The sequence below is a fragment of the Saxophila tyrrhenica genome, assembly GCF_035928015.1.
Source record: "Saxophila tyrrhenica strain CCFEE 5935 chromosome Unknown scaffold_2, whole genome shotgun sequence".
Classification (NCBI taxonomy): Eukaryota; Fungi; Ascomycota; class Dothideomycetes; order Mycosphaerellales; family Extremaceae; genus Saxophila; species Saxophila tyrrhenica.
The window spans coordinates 1,408,415-1,427,646 of NW_027041734.1; the positions used below are offsets into that span (position 1 = coordinate 1,408,415).

Consider the following 19,232-nt stretch of genomic DNA (forward strand, 5'->3'; position numbering starts at 1 on the left):
GCCCCAAACCATCTCCTCTAGCTCATCTTCTCCACTGTCGAGCATCTCCTCGCGATCGCAACGATGGTGGAATGCTTCGCGCCTGTAGTATTGGCGAGCATCCTTGCCCACACCTTCGCGAACTTTGTTCTGTCTCATGGCCTTAAATATCGCAGCGTGCTTGCAATGAGCGTCTCTCCCGATAAGTGAGTGCCAATTCCTCCCTAGCCCCTCACCCACCCTTCCTCTCCGCCTCATTCGCCGGCATCGGCTGCCCCTTGGCCCCCTGCTGCTGAACTCCCGTCGACTTGCTCTTCTTGTGCCCCTTCCTCGTCGCCTGCTGCCAAGGATTCGCGTCCATCTTCTGGCCCTGCCCGTGCAACGCGCCCGAAGCCGCTGCCGAAGTCGCAGGCGTCGACTGCTCGGGACTCTTGGCCGGCTTCGGTGCGCTGGAAGGGTTCGGCGCGCTGCCCTTCCGCTCGTGTTTGGGCGAAGTCGGTGGCTCGTTCTCGCTGCCGGCTACTTGGCGCGCGTTGGCGATCTTGGCGGCTTTCATGAGGCCGTTGGCGGTGGGCGATTCGCGTTCGAAGGAGGTCGGGCGCGTGGGTGAGGGGGTGCGGAGCTCGGCTACTGGTGATAAGAGGGGTGCTGGGATCGGAGTGGAGTCGTGGAACTGCTCGCTGTTTCCATTGGGACCGACTGGCGTGCTGTTGGGCGAGAAGTTGAGTTTAGGTCCAGACTTCAGACGTGGGCTGGGAGATATCCGAGGTGAGTGGTTGGGCTGCTCGCTTTTCTCCATGTGCTCGGGAATGACGTTGGTATCGAGAGGCCGCATGGGCAGCTGCGTTCTTGAGAAACCGGTGCCGTTGACCTTTGCTGAGCCACTGTCGTACAATGGATGCGGTGGGCTGGTGATGCCGTTGACTTTCTTCTCCGGCTGTTTTGATGAGCTCGCGCCAGTGCCAGATCCGTTCACGATAAGCGGCGCGGTGACTTCCATTGGCTTCTGGGTAGGCAGAGGAGCCGTAGCAGGTTCGGAAGGGACATCGAACCGCATGGGTGGACTTTTCAGACCCTGCACTGCCGTTGACCTGAGATCGCCAGTCGTAGTGTAGCTCCTGAGGTGTCCAAGTGGTGAAGGCGACCTCGAACTGTGTCGTCCATTCGGCATAGGAGGCATGAGATCGGGGGTGACTCTTCGCTGTCGCTGCTGAGGCGGATCGCGCAACATCATCGGCGGCGGTGGCATTTGCATCTGAGTGCTCGGTGGATATTGAGGTCCGAGCGACGGCGACTGACCAACATAGTATCCAACGTACTCCTTGGGCATGGAGTTCTCACCTTGCGTACTAGCCGCATAGGAAGCCAATGCGTGTGAGAACGGCGTCTGCATGCCGGGTGGCATCGATGTGTATGCGCCTGATGACGTGCGAACATTCTGGTACTGCCCCGGTAAAGCACCGGAGACGTCGTAGCCGGGATGGACATGTTGTTGCAGTGTCAATGGATGAGGCAGTGATCTTCCAGGCTGTGATTGAGACCGCAGACTGCTTGTCGAGCCTTCTGGTATGGAACCGCGATGGACCTGTCTTCTGAGCGCCGGCACCGCAGCGACCAGCGATGGCGAGGAGGGATTCGTGCTCGTGCCACCTTCCCTTGTTCGAGCCTGCGACATAGGAGAAGGAGGCGGATACCGTGCAGGGTAATGATAGAGGTAGCCGGGCAGCAACGGCGCCGTCGGCGGTGGATTGTCCAAGTAACGTGGACTGGGCAGTCCGTTGGGCTGATATGCACGGTGGTGCGGCGAACCTCCAATGTCGACAGGCCTCCCAGGGCCATGTTGCTGCTGCTGCTGCTGGTGTTGTTGCTGATGTTGCTGCTGCGCCGCAAGCTGCGACCTAAGCGCTTCTGTCTGGGCCTGGAGATATTGCCACTGCTGATAGAGCTGGCTGTGCAAGTCACCCTTCATACCAAAGTAGTCCACTACTGAACCTCCCTGCGGTGGGCTCTGGAAAGGCAGCGGCACGCGCTGGTTGCTGAACGATGCTCCGCTAGACGCCCGTCTGCTGCCTGCGCGTTGAGCGGACTGATTGCGGTTGTTGGCCTTCCGAGACCTGCCAGTCGGAGGCTCCTGGGTTGGTCTTCCAGACTGCGACGCGCTCCTCGTCAAGGTCGGTTTCGGCTTTGGCGGAGGTCTCTGGAAGATGGGCTTCTCCTCCACCGGGAACTCGTATTCCTCGCAGCACTTTTCCAGCTGGCAGCCATCCGCCAAAAGTTCAAAGGCACGCCGTATCTCACCGTGAATGCCAGACCAGGCATAGTCGTCCGCTGAATTGCCTAGATTGCGATTGAGAGTGAAGGGTTCCTCCACACAAAGCCTGTTCCTCGCCTCCTTTTCGTAGTGGTTGGCCGGATCCCAGCCCTTTTCCTGCCTTGACAACAGCCGCCCCTCTTTCACGGACACGACATATTTCGAATATTCGAACTCGTAGCCATAATGGCGGAAGAACTGGAAGAGCAAATCGGGAAGCGTCTCCTTGTTGGCGCCGCCAAATGACTTCAGCTCGTCGAGGTTATCAGCGAACTGTGGGATCTTGCCATTCTCAGGCTGCTTTCGCTCCTCAGCTTTCTTCTGCAGCGAAGGCAGTATGGGCGGATCTCGTCTTTGCAGGAAGTTGATTATCATGCAGATCCAAGTGTACGAGCTGATGGTGCCTCCAAATGCTGTGTTCACGAATTTAGCCTGAGCTCATCGCGCCTTCCATCGTCGCTACTCACCAGCATCATTCAGTATCCGCCTCTTAGTCCAATACTTGATGATCTTCGCAAGTGGTCGCACCCGATCGTCCAGCTGAACGTAGGTCTTGATCATCCGCGTGTTCTCCAATGCGAGAGGGTTGTTGACGTTTAAGTCCGCCGCCAGGTTCAGCTCTGGATCCCAACATTTTACAATTGGAACCTTTGCTGAAGCCCTGCACACGACCTTTTCCATGCCATCTGTAGCCTCATCAGCATCCATATCACCAGTTTCATCCTTCTTGACGTAGTCTCCACCTACTCTTGTGTAACAGCATCGCGATCGAGTGCATACTCTCCAACTTCTTCAGCGGCGTTGTGATGCAAATGTCCACATCCGAATCGCTCGACGCCAGCAAGTTGCCCGACGATCCAAAGACGTTCACCCGAATGTCATTGCCAGGCCACTCGGTGTTTAGTAACCGATCCAACTTCTTGACCAACTGCGCTCTCCTCCCCTCGCTCTCGTCAGACGGCAGTAACCTCTGGTACAGATCGTCCATCTGCGTGCGCAACTTCTCATGCTCCTCTGGCTCCAGTGACCTCTTGGGCTCCTTCTTGGGAGGCCCCAATTCCTCATTGCCACCTTCCACATATGGTATCCTCCTTTTTCGAATCTCCGCGCCGGTCTCGAATTTGCATACTACCGGCTGTGATCTCTGCACATGGTTGTGAGCCACTGCCTCCGACACGACAGACCGTGGGGAGTTGTTGGAGAGCGCGCGGTTCGGGGACGGCGACCGCGAGTGAAACCGTAAATCGCGAGGTTGCTGGAATGGCGTTGAAGGGACGCTGCTGGAATGTTGCGAGTGGAAGGGCGGTCGCATAGGGTGTTGCTCGTGGGCCATGTTAGCCCATGGGCGAAGAAATGTGACCAGTTGAAAGAAGTAGCGATGTCGAGAGTACGCTGGCGTAGAGGGGGGACTGCGATGGCGCTGGACGTCGGGGAACAACAGAGAATGGTTCAGCGGGAAGCCAGCCGCGTTGCCGGGAAGTTTGCTGTCGTTGCCCGTGTCTGTACTGGGATGGGAGGTGTAAGGAAAAATGGCAAATGGGCCGCCCCTGTTGCTTTCGGGATGTGTCGAAGGAAGTCCGAGAGATTGATGTTATTGCCGCCCGTGGCGTGTGACGAAGGCGAACGAGGACCGGGACGTGGAGTGTACGGAAGGGAGAAGAATGCGATGTATCACTCCTCGATCAAAAAGGACGAAGAGCGGTGCGTGTCAAAGGGTCGCAAGAGAGATCGAATTGCAGGGTGAACAGTGTCAGGGCCAGGGCTGCTGCCCCAGGATCATAAGGGCTCGCGCGCTGAGAATGACGGGACCCTTCACACGCCTCCGACTGGCCTCTCCTCCTCCACCTTTCTGCCGGACGTTGTCAATCAATTTCACACAACTTAGTTAGGTTCCTCGGAATCGATGAGGTCGCTCGTTGTACCACGTCAATGCAAATAAATCTCACGTGGGACGCACCGTCACACACCTAACAACCCTTCAGCTGTCTGGCTCAGGTACCGTACTACCTCCGTACCACTTATGTAACGTGGGCTTCAAATAGATCCGTTAGGCTGACCACGCCAACACGTAGTACTTATTCCGGTCTTCAGCTATATCGTATGTACAGTAAGGTATTTGTCTCTCCTAATGCTTCTGTTGCCACTCGATATGTGCCAATTCGTACCCTTCGCGACGAAACCTCCATGGTGGTGGTACTGCTCATCATCAGAACTTGCACAACGCCCCCAAATTCTCCTTCGTCTTCCCACTAAACTCCTTCACCAACCCCGACATCTGCTTAAACTCCCCAATCCCCGCATCCCCCATACACTCGTACAACCAGCTCTCGCTCGTCGTCACTACCGCCCCCTCCGCCCTTAACCTATTCAACGCAATCGGCACCTCCTGCGGATTACAGCTCGACACCCCGTCCGCAATCACGTACACCTTATGCCCTTCCCTTAGCAGATCAAGCGTCGTCTGCGTGACACAGATGTGCGATTCTATCCCCACAATCACGCATTCCCTCTTCCCTTCTCCAAGATCCTTAAACGCCTGCTGCACCTCCGGCACCCACATCGAGAACGCGCTCTTATCAGCGTGCGCTTTCGTTGCCACGCCATCGGCAGCGTCGAGGCCTAGTTCAGGACATGTCTCGCCTAATTTGCCGCGCAGCTGCGTGGTAGCGACGACGGGGATATCGAGGATCTGGCTGGCTTTGAGCAGCTTTTGCGTCGTGGAGACGACTTTGGGGAATTCGTGGATGGCGTTGCGGAATTTCTCTTGCAGGTCGCAGATGCTGCTCGAGCATCATCAGTCACACGTTTCACGGCATTACTATCGTGGGTGTAGACGTACAATAGGACCGGCTGGACTGCCAACGGTCAGCCGTGTGGTGTTGGAGTGGGACACAACGCTGCCATACCGAGCCGTCTTGCTGGTGCTGCCATGTTTGTCAGTGCGTTGCCGACGGATACAAATTGACTGGAGGCAGCAGAAGTAATTCGAGGCTACCAACAGAAGAACAACGGTATCCCAGAACCAGATGCAAGACGTTCGTTGATCGTCGTTCATGCCCGCATCGCCCGCTCTGCCGAAAGACGTTGGCAAGTGCCGATCTCGGCGAAAGGGAAGGTGTGAACGAGGTTCAGCTTGAGGACATCTTCATTGCGAGTCGGTACCTATCATGTGTAGCTACGGGTATTGACCAAACACCACCCGCTACACAAACTCCCAACGCATCCATCACGAGGTACAATACCACCAACATCTCCTCATCTCACCAAAAACTCCTCACACACCCAACCCACCCTCAAACCTCTCCAAACACCGTCCCCCTATCCTCCTTCGTCAACTTCTGCCCCAAATACCTCACATCCCCCTCCCCCAACTCTCCCACCCCCAACACCTTCCCCCCTCCCCCACTCTTCTCCACAATAACCCTCACCTTCCCCTCCCCCACCCCCTCCAACTCCCCCACCACCCCTTCACCAACCTTCATCCCCTTCCTCACCCCCCGCTCCCGGTTCACCGCCCCAAACTCCCTTGCCAGCTCGAACAAAGCCGTCATCCCCTCCTCCCCGCGCTTACAGGCTTCCTCGCCATCGTACAGCGGGTCCGCGACAACGGCGGAGAAGACGTGGGTGATCTCCTCGACGGGCAAGCCGGTGACGCGCGCGAAGTGCGTGGGGTCGAATTGCTGACGCAGGCATTCGGCGAGCAGGGCGTAGTGTTTCGGTTTCCAGCGGCGCCAGAAGGCGGGTTTGAGGCAGAAGGTTTGCGGGTTGGAGAAGGTGATGTCGGTGTCGGTGTTTGTGTCGGCGGCTTTGACTTTGCGGGGGGTGTAGCGTTCGGCGGGTTCGAGGTCTTCGGGGATGACGGCTGCGGGGATGTCGTAGAGGTTGGGCGGTTGCTTTTTGGAGGATGCTGGGGTTTGGGGTTGTTGGGGAGTGCCCTGCGGAGTGCTTTGTGTGGTGCCTTGAGGATTGCGTTGCGGTGTTGCCGATGGAGCTGGCGCGGGCGTAGGTAGAATTGCGCGGTTGCTGGCCGGTGTGGTGGTGAGCGTGCTCTGTGCCACACGCGCCCGCTTCGCCGGTGTTTCCACACGTGTCGGTGTCGGCACATCATCGCCCTCTGTGAGATCGATAGCTTCGACGTCAGCCGCGCTGCGTTTCTGAGGCGTCGCCATGGTAGAAAGCGTTGTTGCTGAAGAGATGTGAAGGTGTGAAGTCGTACTTCAGAAGATGAGAGGTTAGCCAGGTCTGAAACGTAGCCTCAAGTGACCTGTCGACTTCTCAAATGTGACGTCGAAGTCTGTGTAACGTGATATCCTGTCGTGTCTTGGCGATCACATGCGAATGTCACCAACAGCCATTCCACCGCAACCACCTCACGCTTCCATCCTGTCCACACCATCCGCGAGCGCTTTGCACGTAGTAACAAAGCCCCAGGTATTCGCAGCATTGAACTCCATATTCTGTTGAGCATACGCCGGGCTCGTCGTACCACACCCATCGCTCAACAGCACACAGTCGTAGCCCTTGCTGAAGCAGTCTTGATACGTCCCGCCGACACATTGATCCGTATTGACACCGGTAAACATCAACGTCTTGATCCCTTCCTTTTCCAGAAACTCCTCACAGGCAGTCGAAGGTCCCCACATCCCACTCATCCTATTCTTGTGAATCCAGACATCGGGACGTTCGTCCAGCTTCTGGCCTTCCTCGTACATCTCGTCCAGCGGCGGGTACAGAGCGCTATTCCACTGATCTCGCATCAGCATCTTCCCAGCCTCGATTGCCTGTCCGGACTTCGGGTCCGTCACGTTGCCCATGTCGCTTCCAACCCCGCTATACTTCTTCCCGTTCTTCCCATCCTCAAACTGCTTATCTCCACCGGTGTATCTGGGATTACCATGCTTGTCAAGCGCAATCTCCTCGCCATGATTCGTCGACACAAAACCGAACGCTCGTATGATAGCCGGCGGCATCTCGTCGATCTCCTGCTGGCTCAGGCCCCAGTTCAACCAGATGATTCGCACACCAGCTTTTCTGCACGCTGGGACGGCGTGCTCGACCAACTGGTTCACCGCAGCATGACCGGCTCCTTTCGCGCGACCCAACGCGGAGCTGAGGAAGTAGTTTTGCATGTCGATGACGATCAATGCTGATTTGGCGGGGTCGATGGAGATCTGGGACGTTTTCGTCTCAATCGTTACGCGAGGGGAGATTGGAGGCGAGTCTGGTGATGACGGATGGGTGAGATCGAAGCCATCTTTTGTATCGAAGAGCCAGAAGCTCTTATTAGAACCGATGACGGCTTTGTGGTGGTCCTTGGTGTTGCCGTCTGAAGCCATTGTCAGCAGAAAAGTTTGGAATCGATTAGATGTATGAAGTAAGATTGAAAGGACTTCTCTGAGAGTCGGACTTCTCACCAGAGTAACAACCAGAGCAAAACACAAGGAAATAGAGAGAGCAGTCTTGAAGCGGGGATAATGATAAGGTCGATGGATGTGGGGCTTGAATGTGTTTACCAGCTGCCAATTTGGGAAGTTCCTTCGTACAGGTCCGGCATCGGGTATAATGTTCGCTCGATTGTCCTCTCGATGCCACGACCGATGTCCTCTCCGCTGTGAAGGCCAGTCGATGTAATACCTTTCTTGGTCTCTTGCCCACGCGGTCTTCTCCACCTTCCCGCCAATCTACTCCTGATACTCGTTCCCAGGCAGCATCTCGCGTCCCTTCTCCAGCACTCCCTTCAGATACTCGTACACCGCGAAGGTGACGGCCTGCCCTGGTGCCACTCGCATCACCCGAGGTGTGATACCCATCCAGAATGCTCGGAGACCTTCCTGCTTCCACATCTGATTGCCAATTGCAAGGATACGGCCCATGGCTGTTTGACCAGGTTCAGCAGGAGTTCGCTGCAGACGTGTCTTAATTGTGTCGATTGGTGCATTCGAGAACGGACCAACAGCGCCAGAAATCAGGCCAATGATCGAGGTTTTCCAGGATGGCAGGGGCGCAGAGGGGTCGTCTTGCCGTTGTTGAAGCATCTCCTTGAGCTCGGTATATGCTGTAAAGTTGGCTGCTTGGTTCGTGCCTTGCCGTAATGCTGTGAGCGAGACACCTCGGTATAGCGCTGAAACACCCTCTTCTCGCACCACAGTGTAACACGCATGTGCAGCGTTGCGGTATTTGGGTACATCGAGAGGATCGGACATGCTGTGATGTTGTGCCTGCAATCGAATCTTGACCACTTCCATCGGACACACGACAGCTACCGCCTCTGTCACACCGGCAGCCAACCCAGCCATGAAGTTCGCGCCTCCTGAGATGTGTCCGTCTTTGCTTGCCAACATCTGCTTGTACCACTCGTAACTCGTGAAGCGGATGGCCATCTTCGGTACAATACCGGTGAGCACTGCCCCAAGGCCCTTGTACAGACCCAGTGGGCTCTCTTTCTTTGCAATCTCAACACCAGTCTTGAGGAATCCTCTCCGCTTCGCGCCCTTGTCCCTCTGTCGTCGTGAAAGCTGCATGCGGACTTTGATGGTATCGAGAGGATGGCACACCAGTGCCTCCATCATCCCAGCTCCACCGCCAGCTGCTTCAATTAGTACGTGATCCTCCAGAGAGAACAGCGCTAGGATCTCCTACCGATAAGGTTCGTCGCTGCCGAAGCAGGCTTCTTGCCGCCCGGACCTGACACTGTTTTTGCGGACATCTTCGCTTCGTTGCGCCTGAGTCGGAAGAGAATGGACGGCGAAGACCAGGAAGAAACGTGCCTTCAATCAGTCACAATACTAATTGGGCGTTTCAAGCTTCTTCTGGTGAGGACAGCGCTGGAGCGATACCAGCTTGTGGTCTGCAGGACAGCAGTGCAGCAGCGTCACTTGAGCGGGCCAAAGAGTAAGACGACCATGACTGCGAACCGAGGGAGATCATGAAGGTTTTATTACGTCGATTGACAGGTCCCGCCAAATTGCCAAGGGCTAGTCGCGCGCACGCGCCTGGATGATCGGTTCCTGACGAAGGCTGCTGGCTCTGGACGAGCGGAGCTCCAACCTCGGAAGTTTGCGGGCAACACATCAGCACCTTCATACGGATCTTTCGTGGGAGCCGTCGCCGAGGACAACCTAAGGTTGTCTGACGCTTGAAACTATTGTTGCGATTCTTCCCGAACTTCAATCGTCCTTTGCAGAGCCCATTCGTGAACATTTCGTTCGTGCATATGGAGATGTTTTGGCTTGTGACTTTGCGGGGGAGCCGAGGCTGCCGAGAGTTTCGGCACGAACATCCTTGCTGCTGTAACCGGAGAAGGCCCCGTACCGCTGACTGTTGCTCGTGATGAGAATCTGCAATAGGAGACAGTGTGGAATGTCGTATCCTAAGTCGCTGGTTTAGGAGTGCTCTGCACGACATCAAGATCGACATACTCCAGCAGAGGAGATGTCAAGATATCTTCCAGCAATGGCACGACGTCCGAACAAGTCCATCACGATCTTTCGTAGAGCTGATATTCGAACGGCACCTCCTCATCGCCACCAGCCTCAGTGACAGGGCCATCCGGAACCTCCTCCCCAGCAAATTTTCGTAGGTCCTGAAGGCTTCTTCGCTGCCAGCCATCGCTCGTAGTACCCGTGCCACCAAGCTCGACAGGAAAGAACGTATCGCACTCATAGTCCTTCTGAATCCTGGTCAGGAGAATATGCTTCGTCTGCGGCATCTCCAGTGCACTCTTGTAGATGCTCGAACCGCCAATGATGAAAGCACGACCCAGCGGCAACGCCTTGCCTTCCTTGACATGCTTGTCGAAGTCCTCGAGGGCAGACAAAATGCTGGAAGCGACCACGACATCGTCCGGAATCCCTTGTAGCTCATGACGAGCTTGCGAACTGATCACAATATTCGTCCGTCCCTTGAGTGGTCTGAATTTCGGCGGAATGCTCTCCCACGTCTTCCTACCCATGATGACCGCATTACGCTGCGTGCCACTCAATACGTTATCCTTGAGCGTGTCCGATTGAAGAGATCCGGTGTTGGATGGCATCGGCACGCGCTTGGTGACCCGAGCAAAGTAGGCCATTTCTTTCTTCAGCATCGGCCAGGGCAGCGCACCATCTTTGCCGATGCCATTCTTCGTGGTTGCAGCCACGATGAGTGTGAGTGGTGCTTGTTTGGCGGACATGTCTTCGGCCATTGTTTTGTAGATGGTGGCGAGAAGCAGGAGAGATGGAAGATCTACGCCTCATAAAATCGAGAAAACGCGCTAGCATTCCGCAGTCACGTGGTGGATGTTATAAGAATGGGATCGATTGGTTTCACATCGCCTTGTTTGTACAACGGCTAAGGTACGACAGAAACAACGTTGAACTTGCGCCAATCATGGCAACGCATCATAACGTCCTCCTACAGTATGCCTGATCCGCTCACCCCGTCCGACCAAGGCTTTCTACTCTGCCATTCCACAACCAAACACATCATTGGTGCGGCGCGTACCCTGCTCCTACAAAACACCCAATCCGACATCTCTGATGCCCACAATCAATCCTTGAACACACCTTCTGCTCCACAATCGTCTGCGCCGGCTTATCATCTGGGTCCATCGGTCCGCACTGGCAGCACGTCCAGCGCTTCGACGCGATCCACGGATCCGTTGGTCGGCTGGTCGTAGGCAGAGGTGAGGTCCAGACAAACATAGGCGGCATGTCGATGTTCACTGGCGGGTGGACTGCGACGGAAGTGATGCTACGGCTTCTGGTGTGGTTGGCGTTGGACTTCCCTCGATGGGGGAGGTTGAGTGGTCGGGGGCTTAGGCTTGGGTCCACAGGTGAGTAGCGGTTGGGAAGGAGAGCGGCTTTCATATGGGTGAGTGGCCGGGTCGGGAGGCGAGGTGAATGCTGCAACGCTGGGCTGCTGTTTGGTGTTTGCGCGAGCTCGTCGACGTCCTGGTCCTGCGGCTCTTGCGTTGCTTGAGAAGTGCGTGGTGATGGTGTGCGCACCAGACGTACGCCGCCCGCCATTGTCGTCGCAGGCGGTGCGAGGTGGTCTTTGCTGGCATCAACGTCCTTCAACCCCGCCGCGTCGCCCGCCGAATCCATCCTCTGCTGTCTCCTTGACTGAGAACGCGTGAATCGTCGTTCGTATTTGGAGCCATCTTCGATGGGATCTGCCACCGGTGCTTCACCGGCTCTGTCCTTCTTGCGCATCATGTCGAACTGAACGCCACCAAAAGTGCGCGTCTCACTCTTATCTTGAACGTCTAAGGCGCTCGACTTCGGGCTTTGGCAGTTGTCGAAGGGATCGTGAGCATCGCTCGTCTCGAAGTCTTCTCCGAACGCACTGATCATGCCGGTTTGCTGACGTTGCGGTGGTGCTTCGACGTTCCCAGCTGGAGGCAGCCTTGCGGCCCGTTTCTTGTACCTGTCGAGTAGCGATTGAGGTGGGGAGATGTTTCTGGCCAACATCTCATCGGGTGACTTTGGTGGCGGAGGTGGTGGTGTAGAGCTGAGATCATCGCGGTCGATTGGAGCTTGAACCTTCGTCTTGCGGGTCAGCGCTGCTTTGACATTCTCCTGCGAACTTGACGAGTTGAGAGACGAGTCGTCGCCATCGCTCGCACCGCTTAACTCAGACCCGACGGCGCGCTTCTGCAGTCTTCTGCGCAAGGACGACGGCATGTCTGGGTTGTGAGATGGTCGGGGTATCATGGAAGGAAGGGATCGAAGGTGACAGCGCTCTTATAGAGAAGAAGGACTTTGATGAAGTGACGTTAGCAAACGCTGGTCTTGTCACGTGTGAACTCATTTGAAGGGCTCTTAGAAGAAGCTACCTTACCTTACCAGCTTCATATGGTGGGAATTGCGCCGAGAGCCAGAACGATCCATTGCGAGACACTTGTCGGCGAGAAGTCCAGTTTGGATTGTTCTTGGTCGTACCATCTTGGTGGACGTTGAGCAAAATGCCTGAGGAGAGCTTGGAGATCGATGTACAAAGGGCAGGGGAACGCAGGACAGCTCGCCATGGGGTTTTGAAAGAATCGACATGCCTAGAATCTGGCCTCTCCAAACTTGAACAACTTGCTGACCTTGGTTGTGTCCGTAGTCATTCCCAGGTTCGATATGCCCCAAGCCCAATCACAGCATCTCCCATTTTCACAGCAAAAGTTTGACCCCACTCCACGCAGTCAAGCCATACAACCCAAGCTCGAACAGCCAGAATCCAGACCCGATCAGCCTTCCACTCCCATCCGTCTTGTCTTTCCTGGTGTATCCTACCGCATAGACCACTCTACTCAGTACCCAGCCCACACCCATCACGCTCGAAGCGATCGGATATTGTACTCCAGCGACCAGCATCGCAATGACGGTGGCAGCGTGGTGTTCCATGTAATTTCCGTGTGCGCGCTGAGCGGTGTTGAAGAGGTACATTGCGTGCTTCTTCTCTCCCGTGGCGTTGGCCATGTCACTGTTCTCTGCGTATGCTTGAGGGTATCGGATGCCGGCTGCTTTGCGGAAGGGGCCTACGCGCATTGCGTGCCACATGCTGAGCTACGAGGGAGTATGAGCGCGATGCTAGAAACGGTGGACAGGTCGTCATACGAAGAAAGTGCTGGCGGTAGTCGCAACGACATAGCTGTAGATGGGAATGTCAGTGATCAGTCTCAATGCCTCTGCTGGTTTAGACGTACCCATATTCTTTGGGGATGGCGATAGGGACCGACATGATGGAGGGGATATATATTAGACGTCTCTTGATCGTGGGAATTGAAGATAGAATACAACCAAAGAGACCTGCTGTTTTCAAGACTTGCCGTTGGGATAAAGTATACTTCAATGGCAGCCCAAGGGGCGGCGGAAACGGTTAGACGTCGTCATCCCGTCTCCGAGGTTCGCGGCGCATGTCTTCGCCGCCTCTGCTGAACTCTTTTCCAGAGAGCCTCACGTCTGGTCAAAAAGCGCATTGTCGGAGGAAAGTGAAAGTGAAGAGCCACGAGAGATCGGACTCGGAGAAGAAAGCTGTAAGGTGGTACAAGAAGTCAGTCTGAGCGGGTCGCACTCGCTCCCGTGTCAGCACGATCGGTAAGCAAGCACGACATCAAGGCCGAGTCCTCACCAGCCTTCTGTAACCACGTATGCGATCGCGTGAATACCACGCTCGCATGACGGTGTCGAAATCATTCAGGAACGACTACAGGTGTGGTGATGGGCAACGGTACTTGTGCTGGTTTCAACATGCAATCCGGTCCTGCGCATAGCGTGCACAGTCTCTGGAAAATATCGCTCGCGAAGAACTTTCGTTAGGCGTGATACGCTGGGTATATAAGATGAGAGCGAGCGTAGAGCATATCACAAGGCTCTTCTGGCACTGATCCTGCCGTCTTCCACCCTTACGATGTCTTCCACTGCCCAGCATTCTCCGCGCCCTTCCCCACCGAGTTCGCGCCGCTCTCGACACCATCCGTCACGCCCTGGAGACCATCACCAACAGCTTTCGTCCCAGTGGTGTCATTGATTGTCTGACCAATGCCACGTCCGGCAACGCCAACCACACCACCTGCGGTCTTCGAAACGCCTCCAGCGAGATTGCCGAGCTGGACTGCTGTTAGCGGAAGTCTTTGCGAAGGGGTAGGTACAACATGCGGTTGACGTGACGCTCTTCGCGGCACCTTCGGCGCCCTTGTCGTTGTTGTTATTGTTGAGCTTGTCCATATTGACTTTTCTCTGTATGTAGAATTAGAGATGTGGACCTTGACAGGATGTAGGCAAAGAGTATTGTGCAAGCTTACCTGTGTGGCTTTGGAGATGTGATTTTATATTGGTTATATTCTGGTTGTTCTCTCAGCCACGAACCTTACCTGACAACTGTTCAATATATGCTCCACAGCTGTGGCAGCTACGTCAGAAAATCCGAGGTCCAGTATGACGTACAGAGCTCCTACAAAGACGAAACAGTGGCGCAGCTCACCATCTGAGACGCTTGTTGTTTTGCAAGGCGTCAAGGTGTGTTGTGTGGCACAAGGATTGGTGCGAGCTCGAGAGCAGAGTAAGCTCGACACTTACTCGCAAGGCCCTGTTTGGGAAGGTGGGATGAGGCGTAGCAGGTCCAGGTAATGCAGAGAGCTTTCTCGTTGATGAGCTTTGAGGGTTCAAGTTCTTCATCGCAGTCTCCAGGTTGTCCTGTGAGATTCTCAAAGAGAGATACTGGCATGGTTGTGCTGTGAGTGCAGTGTCATGATAGTCCGAGCCTCTTTCAACCACGAGTGCATCTTTCCCATAGAGCCAATTGATCGAAACGAGAACAACAGAAGTGATGATAGACGTTACTGCGAAAAAGGTCCACGGTACGATGTGCGTACATGCCCTCATTGTTGAAAGACATATCTACGTCCTCATCACGATACGTCGCGCATGTTGGTCAGGAGTCAGGTCTTGATGAACGCAAGGCTCCAGCTAGACGGCCGTATTCTGCTATGCTATAGCGGCAGTATTGCTGCTTGCGCTCGAGGACATGTCCGCGGTGAATGAGTTAATGTAGTGGTCTGCGTGAATGATGCTCGTCAAGGTGCTTGCGAGGTTGAAAGCCGCAATGTGTGGCCTCCCTCGTGCCGTCGGTGGCGTAGTGACCAGCTTGACGGCCCCTCGATCATTGTGTATTTGCTATTACTACTCGCTGCGAGTTTGAGTTATGTATGACATTCTGGTGGGTGATGTTGAAATTGTGACCATTGCAAACATGAAGTCGTTTTGTGTCGACTGTTGATCTTCGGAAGGCAGCACGAAGGAAATCTCGATAGGCGGGGGCTAAACCCAAAAGATTTTGCTAGCGCGTCCACGCGAGATTCCAAGGAAGTCGCGGCTGCAGATAAGAAGGCCGACCGCCGCCCGCGTTCTGGAGAGCACGGTTTCACGCACCCCGAATTCCCATTCGTCCCACTGCTTGTTTTTGCCAGTCTGCAAGCATTTTGCGGGCGGTTTGTGTGGTTCTGTGGTCGCTTCAAGCTCTGCGCGCCCGGTTATTCTGGCCAGTTGTGTGGCATTCTTTGTTCGGCCGTGTCACTGGAGAGCAAAACACAGCGATTACGTCAGCGGCACATACTTTTCTGTGTGGGTGTGCGATGGACTCTTCATATGCGCCTCAATCGCCGGACCTGTCTTCATACGCTCCCCATTCACCCGATCTTTCTGGTCTGAGGTCGCAGTCGCCTGACTTGTCTGGAGCATTACCTTCACCGCGGTACGGACATCATCATTCACACAGCCGAGATAGGTTTGGCAACGTCTACCCGAACAGCTTCCAACATCAAGGATCACCCACCTCGGTGCCCTTACAAACACCTCATTACTCAGGACCCCAACCACTCGACATGCCTGCCACTACTCGAAGGATGAAGCCGGACGCCGCGGACGACGCAGAGTACCTTCCGGATGCATACTCCATGCCTGTGAAGGCAGAACCACAGCACTCTTCTTTCACCAATGGCTCGCATCATTTCACTATGGACGCCCAACCACCGCCGATGATGGACACGCCCGCCATTCGTGAGCAACCGCCTGCGGACCCAACTCTTGGCGTGCAACTCAAGACCTCTTTCCCGGTGGCGCGGATAAAACGCCTAATGCAGGCCGACGACGACATCGGCAAAGTCGCTCAGGTCACTCCTCACGTCGTTAGTCGCGCGCTGGAGCTGTTCATGATCCGGATAATATCTGCATCTGCAGCTCAGGCGGCACAATCTGGTGGTGGAAGTGGCAAAGGCCCGAAGAGAGTGCTGGCGCAGCACGTCAAGCGCGCTCTGCAGGCTGATGAAAACTTTGACTTTTTGGTGGACATTGTGGCAAAGGTTCCGGACGCTCCTGCCAAGGCCAAGAAGGAGCAAACGGGAAGTGACTCGGACGAGGGACCTGGGAGTGCAAAGGTACCCAAGCGGAGAGGGAAGAAGAGAAAGGACACCGGCGACGATTAGAAGGCTGCGCCGAAGGGTCAATTCCTGTCAGGCAATGTTGAGATGGTCAAGCGGAAGGAGACGAAGCGAAAGGGCTCGAGCGGCGACCAGGAGGCCTTCTCTTCAAGTCCGAATGCGATGAATCGAAGGTACACGCAGAAGAAGGACTCCGGCGAGGGCAAAGAGCCCCCACCGTCAAGTGAAGCTACGCCTGAGAGTCCAAACGTCGTGAAGCGGAAGAATGAGAGCAGGGACAGAGAATCGGGACCGGAGGGCGACTGGAAGCCAGACCCCTATATCGAGCCCTACGCTCCGACCCGGCCTCTGCGTGGGCCACCTATTGGAACTTTCCCTGCCGAGGGTCGGCCTCTGTATCAGCCTTACCGGTCTCCCCACCATTCCCCCCCTTCGGAGCCTGAATTCTCTTTCGACGGTCTGGACTAGTTTGCGCAAATCGATGCGACGGTGAGGAGAGCAAACTCGCTTTACGTCCTCGAGTTAGGCCGCACCAGATCATGCAGGCATCGTCACTCATCGAGCCCCTTCTATATGGCTTACTGCAGGGCAGGAAACGGCTGTGCAGACCTGGAGCATTCGGCAGTACCGTTAAAGACGATGGCAAAGGAAATCCATCTACAGGGGCTGTAAAGACGATGGTGAGAGGAGAACATTCGATATTCGGTCAAGCTTTCCTTGCGAAGCCTTGGGAGGAAGGCAGAAATTCATAGCCACGCTGTAACATGCAGCAGTATATACGTCTAAGAAGGCCTATCCACCGCTGACCCTGTCTTAACGAACACGTTCTAAATGCTTAATCATGCCGCCTTAGGAAAACGGACTCCGTAGCAGTATTTTTCAAGGATAAGAAAGTCCCGGTGAACATGGCTTCAGCAATTTGCACTACGTAACCACGTCACTGCAGATCTGACAGTGAAAGAGTAGGCAAAGCTCAGCTCAGATATTTATGAATGAAAGATAGTCTTATCAACACCACGTAAACATTAGCGAAAGTGAGCAAGAAGCAAAATCCCTCAACACTCATCCAACCACTCGCCTTAAACCCCTTCCGTGACTACCCTCCAGTCATTCTACCACCCACCTCACAAGTTCTCACGCAAGAAGTCCAAGATAAACTTATACGTCTCCGGCGCACTCTTGTGGAAATTGATGTTGTGGCTCGTGTTTGGCACTAAATGGCGCACCAGCGCCGATGCGTTGGCGAAGTAGTCAACGGCGGGGTCTTTGTAGATGCCGGGGCACCAGCCGTCGCAGACGATGTAGTCGGTTTCGGCTGTGATGGTCTTGGAGGGAGGTCAGTTAGTGCTGCATGGGGAGGAGAGAGCGGAGTACGAACCAAGGCTGAGCCGGTGTAGGAGGAGCTGTCGAGGTTGCCGGAAGGGAAGGTAAGGAACTCGCCGATGGAGAAGGCTTGCTTTTTGTCTTCGGTGTACTGCGCAGCGGCGATCTCAAAGTCGGGGTAGTGGAAGTAGCTGGTAAGGTGCACACAGGTCAGTCAAACCGACATAAGGTTAGGTTTCCCACTCATGGACTTACTTCAAGCTCATGGCCCAGACGTCTCTCCAAGTCAGGTAGCCAGTGTCGAGCTCACCGAAGCGCTTCTCACTCAGAGAGCTCGCAATCAGCGGCATGAAAGACCTGACCAGCCCGTTGGCATTGACGCCCTTCGCCACATCGAGCTCAATGGCGGTGAGAACGACACTGTCTGTAATATCTGGCGTCTCTGCGATGGTGGTCTGGACGATGTAGCTATCGACAGGAGTCGTGTCAGCTCTGTTCCTCATCTGCAGCACCTTGGTGATGTACTTACGACCCAAAGGAGAAACCCATCAAGGCAAGCTTGGCTGGGACGCCAACACTCCCAGTGTACTTGCCGGAACGCACGAGGCTGGCAAGCTCTCGAAGAACCACGACCTGATTGCTGAGCTGGGAGTCGTATCCAGAGATCTTAGTGGAAAGCCCGCACCCGAGACGGTCGTAGAAGAAGACAGAGTACCCGTCGTCGATTGCGTGTTGGACCTGCAGATTGCATGGCGTTAGCATAGACGTTCCATGGAACTGTGAAGGGCAGAGGATACGAACGAAGTTGTATGTCTCAGGCTTGTATGCGGAGTTCCAATGCTCTCTCCCAGCAGCAATACCGTGCGTGGCCAAGATGACTTCCTTCTCTTTGCCAGAGGGAGACTTCGGCGTGCAAAACGATGCAGCAATTTCGACGTCTCGCGTGACATTCTTGCTGCCGCCAATGACCGTCGGGTACCCGGCGGCGGCACGAGTAGAGGCCACGGCAAAGAATTGCTCGAGCGCGAAGTTGTTGTCCCACTGGATGAAGTTGAAGACGAGATCCTCGGACGTGATCTTGAGCGGGATCATGTACTCGGAGCACACAGCGTTCGGGGGGTAGTAGCATTGCTGAGCGCCCACGTTCCTGATCAAAGATCCCATCGACGTGTCAGAGACTGGTGTTGCGGTTGACTGGCTGACCATGGCGCTGATGAACGCTGCGGCCAGTTGGTTTGAGATCCTCATGGTGCTGTCGTGGTTGGGGGGAGAGATGCTGTGTGAAGTGGAAAAGGAGTGCTGGTCGAAGCGGGGGTGCGATGGAGCTGTACTGCTATCACAACCAGGGACATGATTGTTCTTATATGTGGATCAGGGGATGGTAGTCCACCCATCCAAGCAGGAGCGCTGACATGGCGTCGGAGATGAAGCTGGAGTCAGAAAGCATTCGTTCGGTGAGAGGTCGTTCCGCCTCCAGCATCAGTCGGTCTTCAATATGTCCAAGCGATACCATACAATGCCGCGTTCACTTGCCTCATCGGAGAATAGATGCGGACGTCGGGCGTCAGAAAGGGTCGCCGGGCCGTCAGAGCATCTCCTGGGCAAGTCCAATCGATCGAGAGAGGCTGGTACCCAGTCACTGCCCCGTCCGCATGGTTGACCGTCTGACCGCATTGTAAGGCTGAGCAGTTACGAGGCGTCCAGCCAAGGCACCAG

General features: G+C 55.2%; 10 protein-coding genes across 10 annotated transcripts; 1 reads left to right on the forward strand and 9 right to left on the reverse strand.

Moving 5' to 3' along the window:
- Positions 1 to 211: 211 nt before the first annotated feature.
- On the reverse strand, positions 212 to 3,623 carry LTR77_001669 (uncharacterized protein; the record flags this gene model as incomplete). Its single annotated transcript, XM_064798930.1, has 3 exons — positions 212 to 2,703; positions 2,758 to 2,976; positions 3,038 to 3,623. The coding sequence occupies 3 exons, from the start codon at positions 3,621 to 3,623 to the stop codon at positions 212 to 214; spliced, it is 3,297 nt and encodes a 1,098-aa protein (XP_064663257.1).
- Positions 3,624 to 4,496: 873 nt separating this feature from the next.
- Positions 4,497 to 5,221, reverse strand: LTR77_001670 (uncharacterized protein; the record flags this gene model as incomplete). Its single annotated transcript, XM_064798931.1, has 3 exons — positions 4,497 to 5,070; positions 5,130 to 5,145; positions 5,197 to 5,221. 3 exons carry the CDS (start codon positions 5,219 to 5,221, stop codon positions 4,497 to 4,499), a joined length of 615 nt encoding a protein of 204 aa, XP_064663258.1.
- Positions 5,222 to 5,583: 362 nt separating this feature from the next.
- LTR77_001671 (uncharacterized protein) lies at positions 5,584 to 7,626 on the reverse strand (the record flags this gene model as incomplete). The annotated part of the gene is made up of 2 exons (XM_064798932.1): positions 5,584 to 6,476; positions 6,684 to 7,626. 2 exons carry the CDS (start codon positions 7,624 to 7,626, stop codon positions 5,584 to 5,586), a joined length of 1,836 nt encoding a protein of 611 aa, XP_064663259.1.
- Positions 7,627 to 7,971: 345 nt separating this feature from the next.
- Positions 7,972 to 8,996, reverse strand: SFC1 (Mitochondrial succinate-fumarate transporter; the record flags this gene model as incomplete). Its single annotated transcript, XM_064798933.1, has 2 exons — positions 7,972 to 8,876; positions 8,930 to 8,996. The coding sequence occupies 2 exons, from the start codon at positions 8,994 to 8,996 to the stop codon at positions 7,972 to 7,974; spliced, it is 972 nt and encodes a 323-aa protein (XP_064663260.1).
- A 771-nt stretch (positions 8,997 to 9,767) lies between these two features.
- LTR77_001673 (uncharacterized protein) lies at positions 9,768 to 10,472 on the reverse strand (the record flags this gene model as incomplete). The annotated part of the gene is made up of 1 exon (XM_064798934.1): positions 9,768 to 10,472. One exon carries the CDS (start codon positions 10,470 to 10,472, stop codon positions 9,768 to 9,770), a length of 705 nt encoding a protein of 234 aa, XP_064663261.1.
- Positions 10,473 to 10,724: 252 nt separating this feature from the next.
- LTR77_001674 (uncharacterized protein) lies at positions 10,725 to 11,952 on the reverse strand (the record flags this gene model as incomplete). The annotated part of the gene is made up of 2 exons (XM_064798935.1): positions 10,725 to 10,778; positions 10,834 to 11,952. 2 exons carry the CDS (start codon positions 11,950 to 11,952, stop codon positions 10,725 to 10,727), a joined length of 1,173 nt encoding a protein of 390 aa, XP_064663262.1.
- A 474-nt stretch (positions 11,953 to 12,426) lies between these two features.
- LTR77_001675 (uncharacterized protein) lies at positions 12,427 to 12,997 on the reverse strand (the record flags this gene model as incomplete). Its single annotated transcript, XM_064798936.1, has 3 exons — positions 12,427 to 12,822; positions 12,874 to 12,907; positions 12,963 to 12,997. 3 exons carry the CDS (start codon positions 12,995 to 12,997, stop codon positions 12,427 to 12,429), a joined length of 465 nt encoding a protein of 154 aa, XP_064663263.1.
- A 664-nt stretch (positions 12,998 to 13,661) lies between these two features.
- On the reverse strand, positions 13,662 to 13,983 carry LTR77_001676 (uncharacterized protein; the record flags this gene model as incomplete). The annotated part of the gene is made up of 2 exons (XM_064798937.1): positions 13,662 to 13,865; positions 13,915 to 13,983. The coding sequence occupies 2 exons, from the start codon at positions 13,981 to 13,983 to the stop codon at positions 13,662 to 13,664; spliced, it is 273 nt and encodes a 90-aa protein (XP_064663264.1).
- Positions 13,984 to 15,638: 1,655 nt separating this feature from the next.
- On the forward strand, positions 15,639 to 16,661 carry LTR77_001677 (uncharacterized protein; the record flags this gene model as incomplete). Its single annotated transcript, XM_064798938.1, has 2 exons — positions 15,639 to 16,190; positions 16,239 to 16,661. 2 exons carry the CDS (start codon positions 15,639 to 15,641, stop codon positions 16,659 to 16,661), a joined length of 975 nt encoding a protein of 324 aa, XP_064663265.1.
- A 656-nt stretch (positions 16,662 to 17,317) lies between these two features.
- LTR77_001678 (uncharacterized protein) lies at positions 17,318 to 18,764 on the reverse strand (the record flags this gene model as incomplete). The annotated part of the gene is made up of 4 exons (XM_064798939.1): positions 17,318 to 17,518; positions 17,572 to 17,707; positions 17,772 to 17,984; positions 18,046 to 18,764. The coding sequence occupies 4 exons, from the start codon at positions 18,762 to 18,764 to the stop codon at positions 17,318 to 17,320; spliced, it is 1,269 nt and encodes a 422-aa protein (XP_064663266.1).
- Between the last annotated feature and the right edge of the window lie 468 nt (positions 18,765 to 19,232).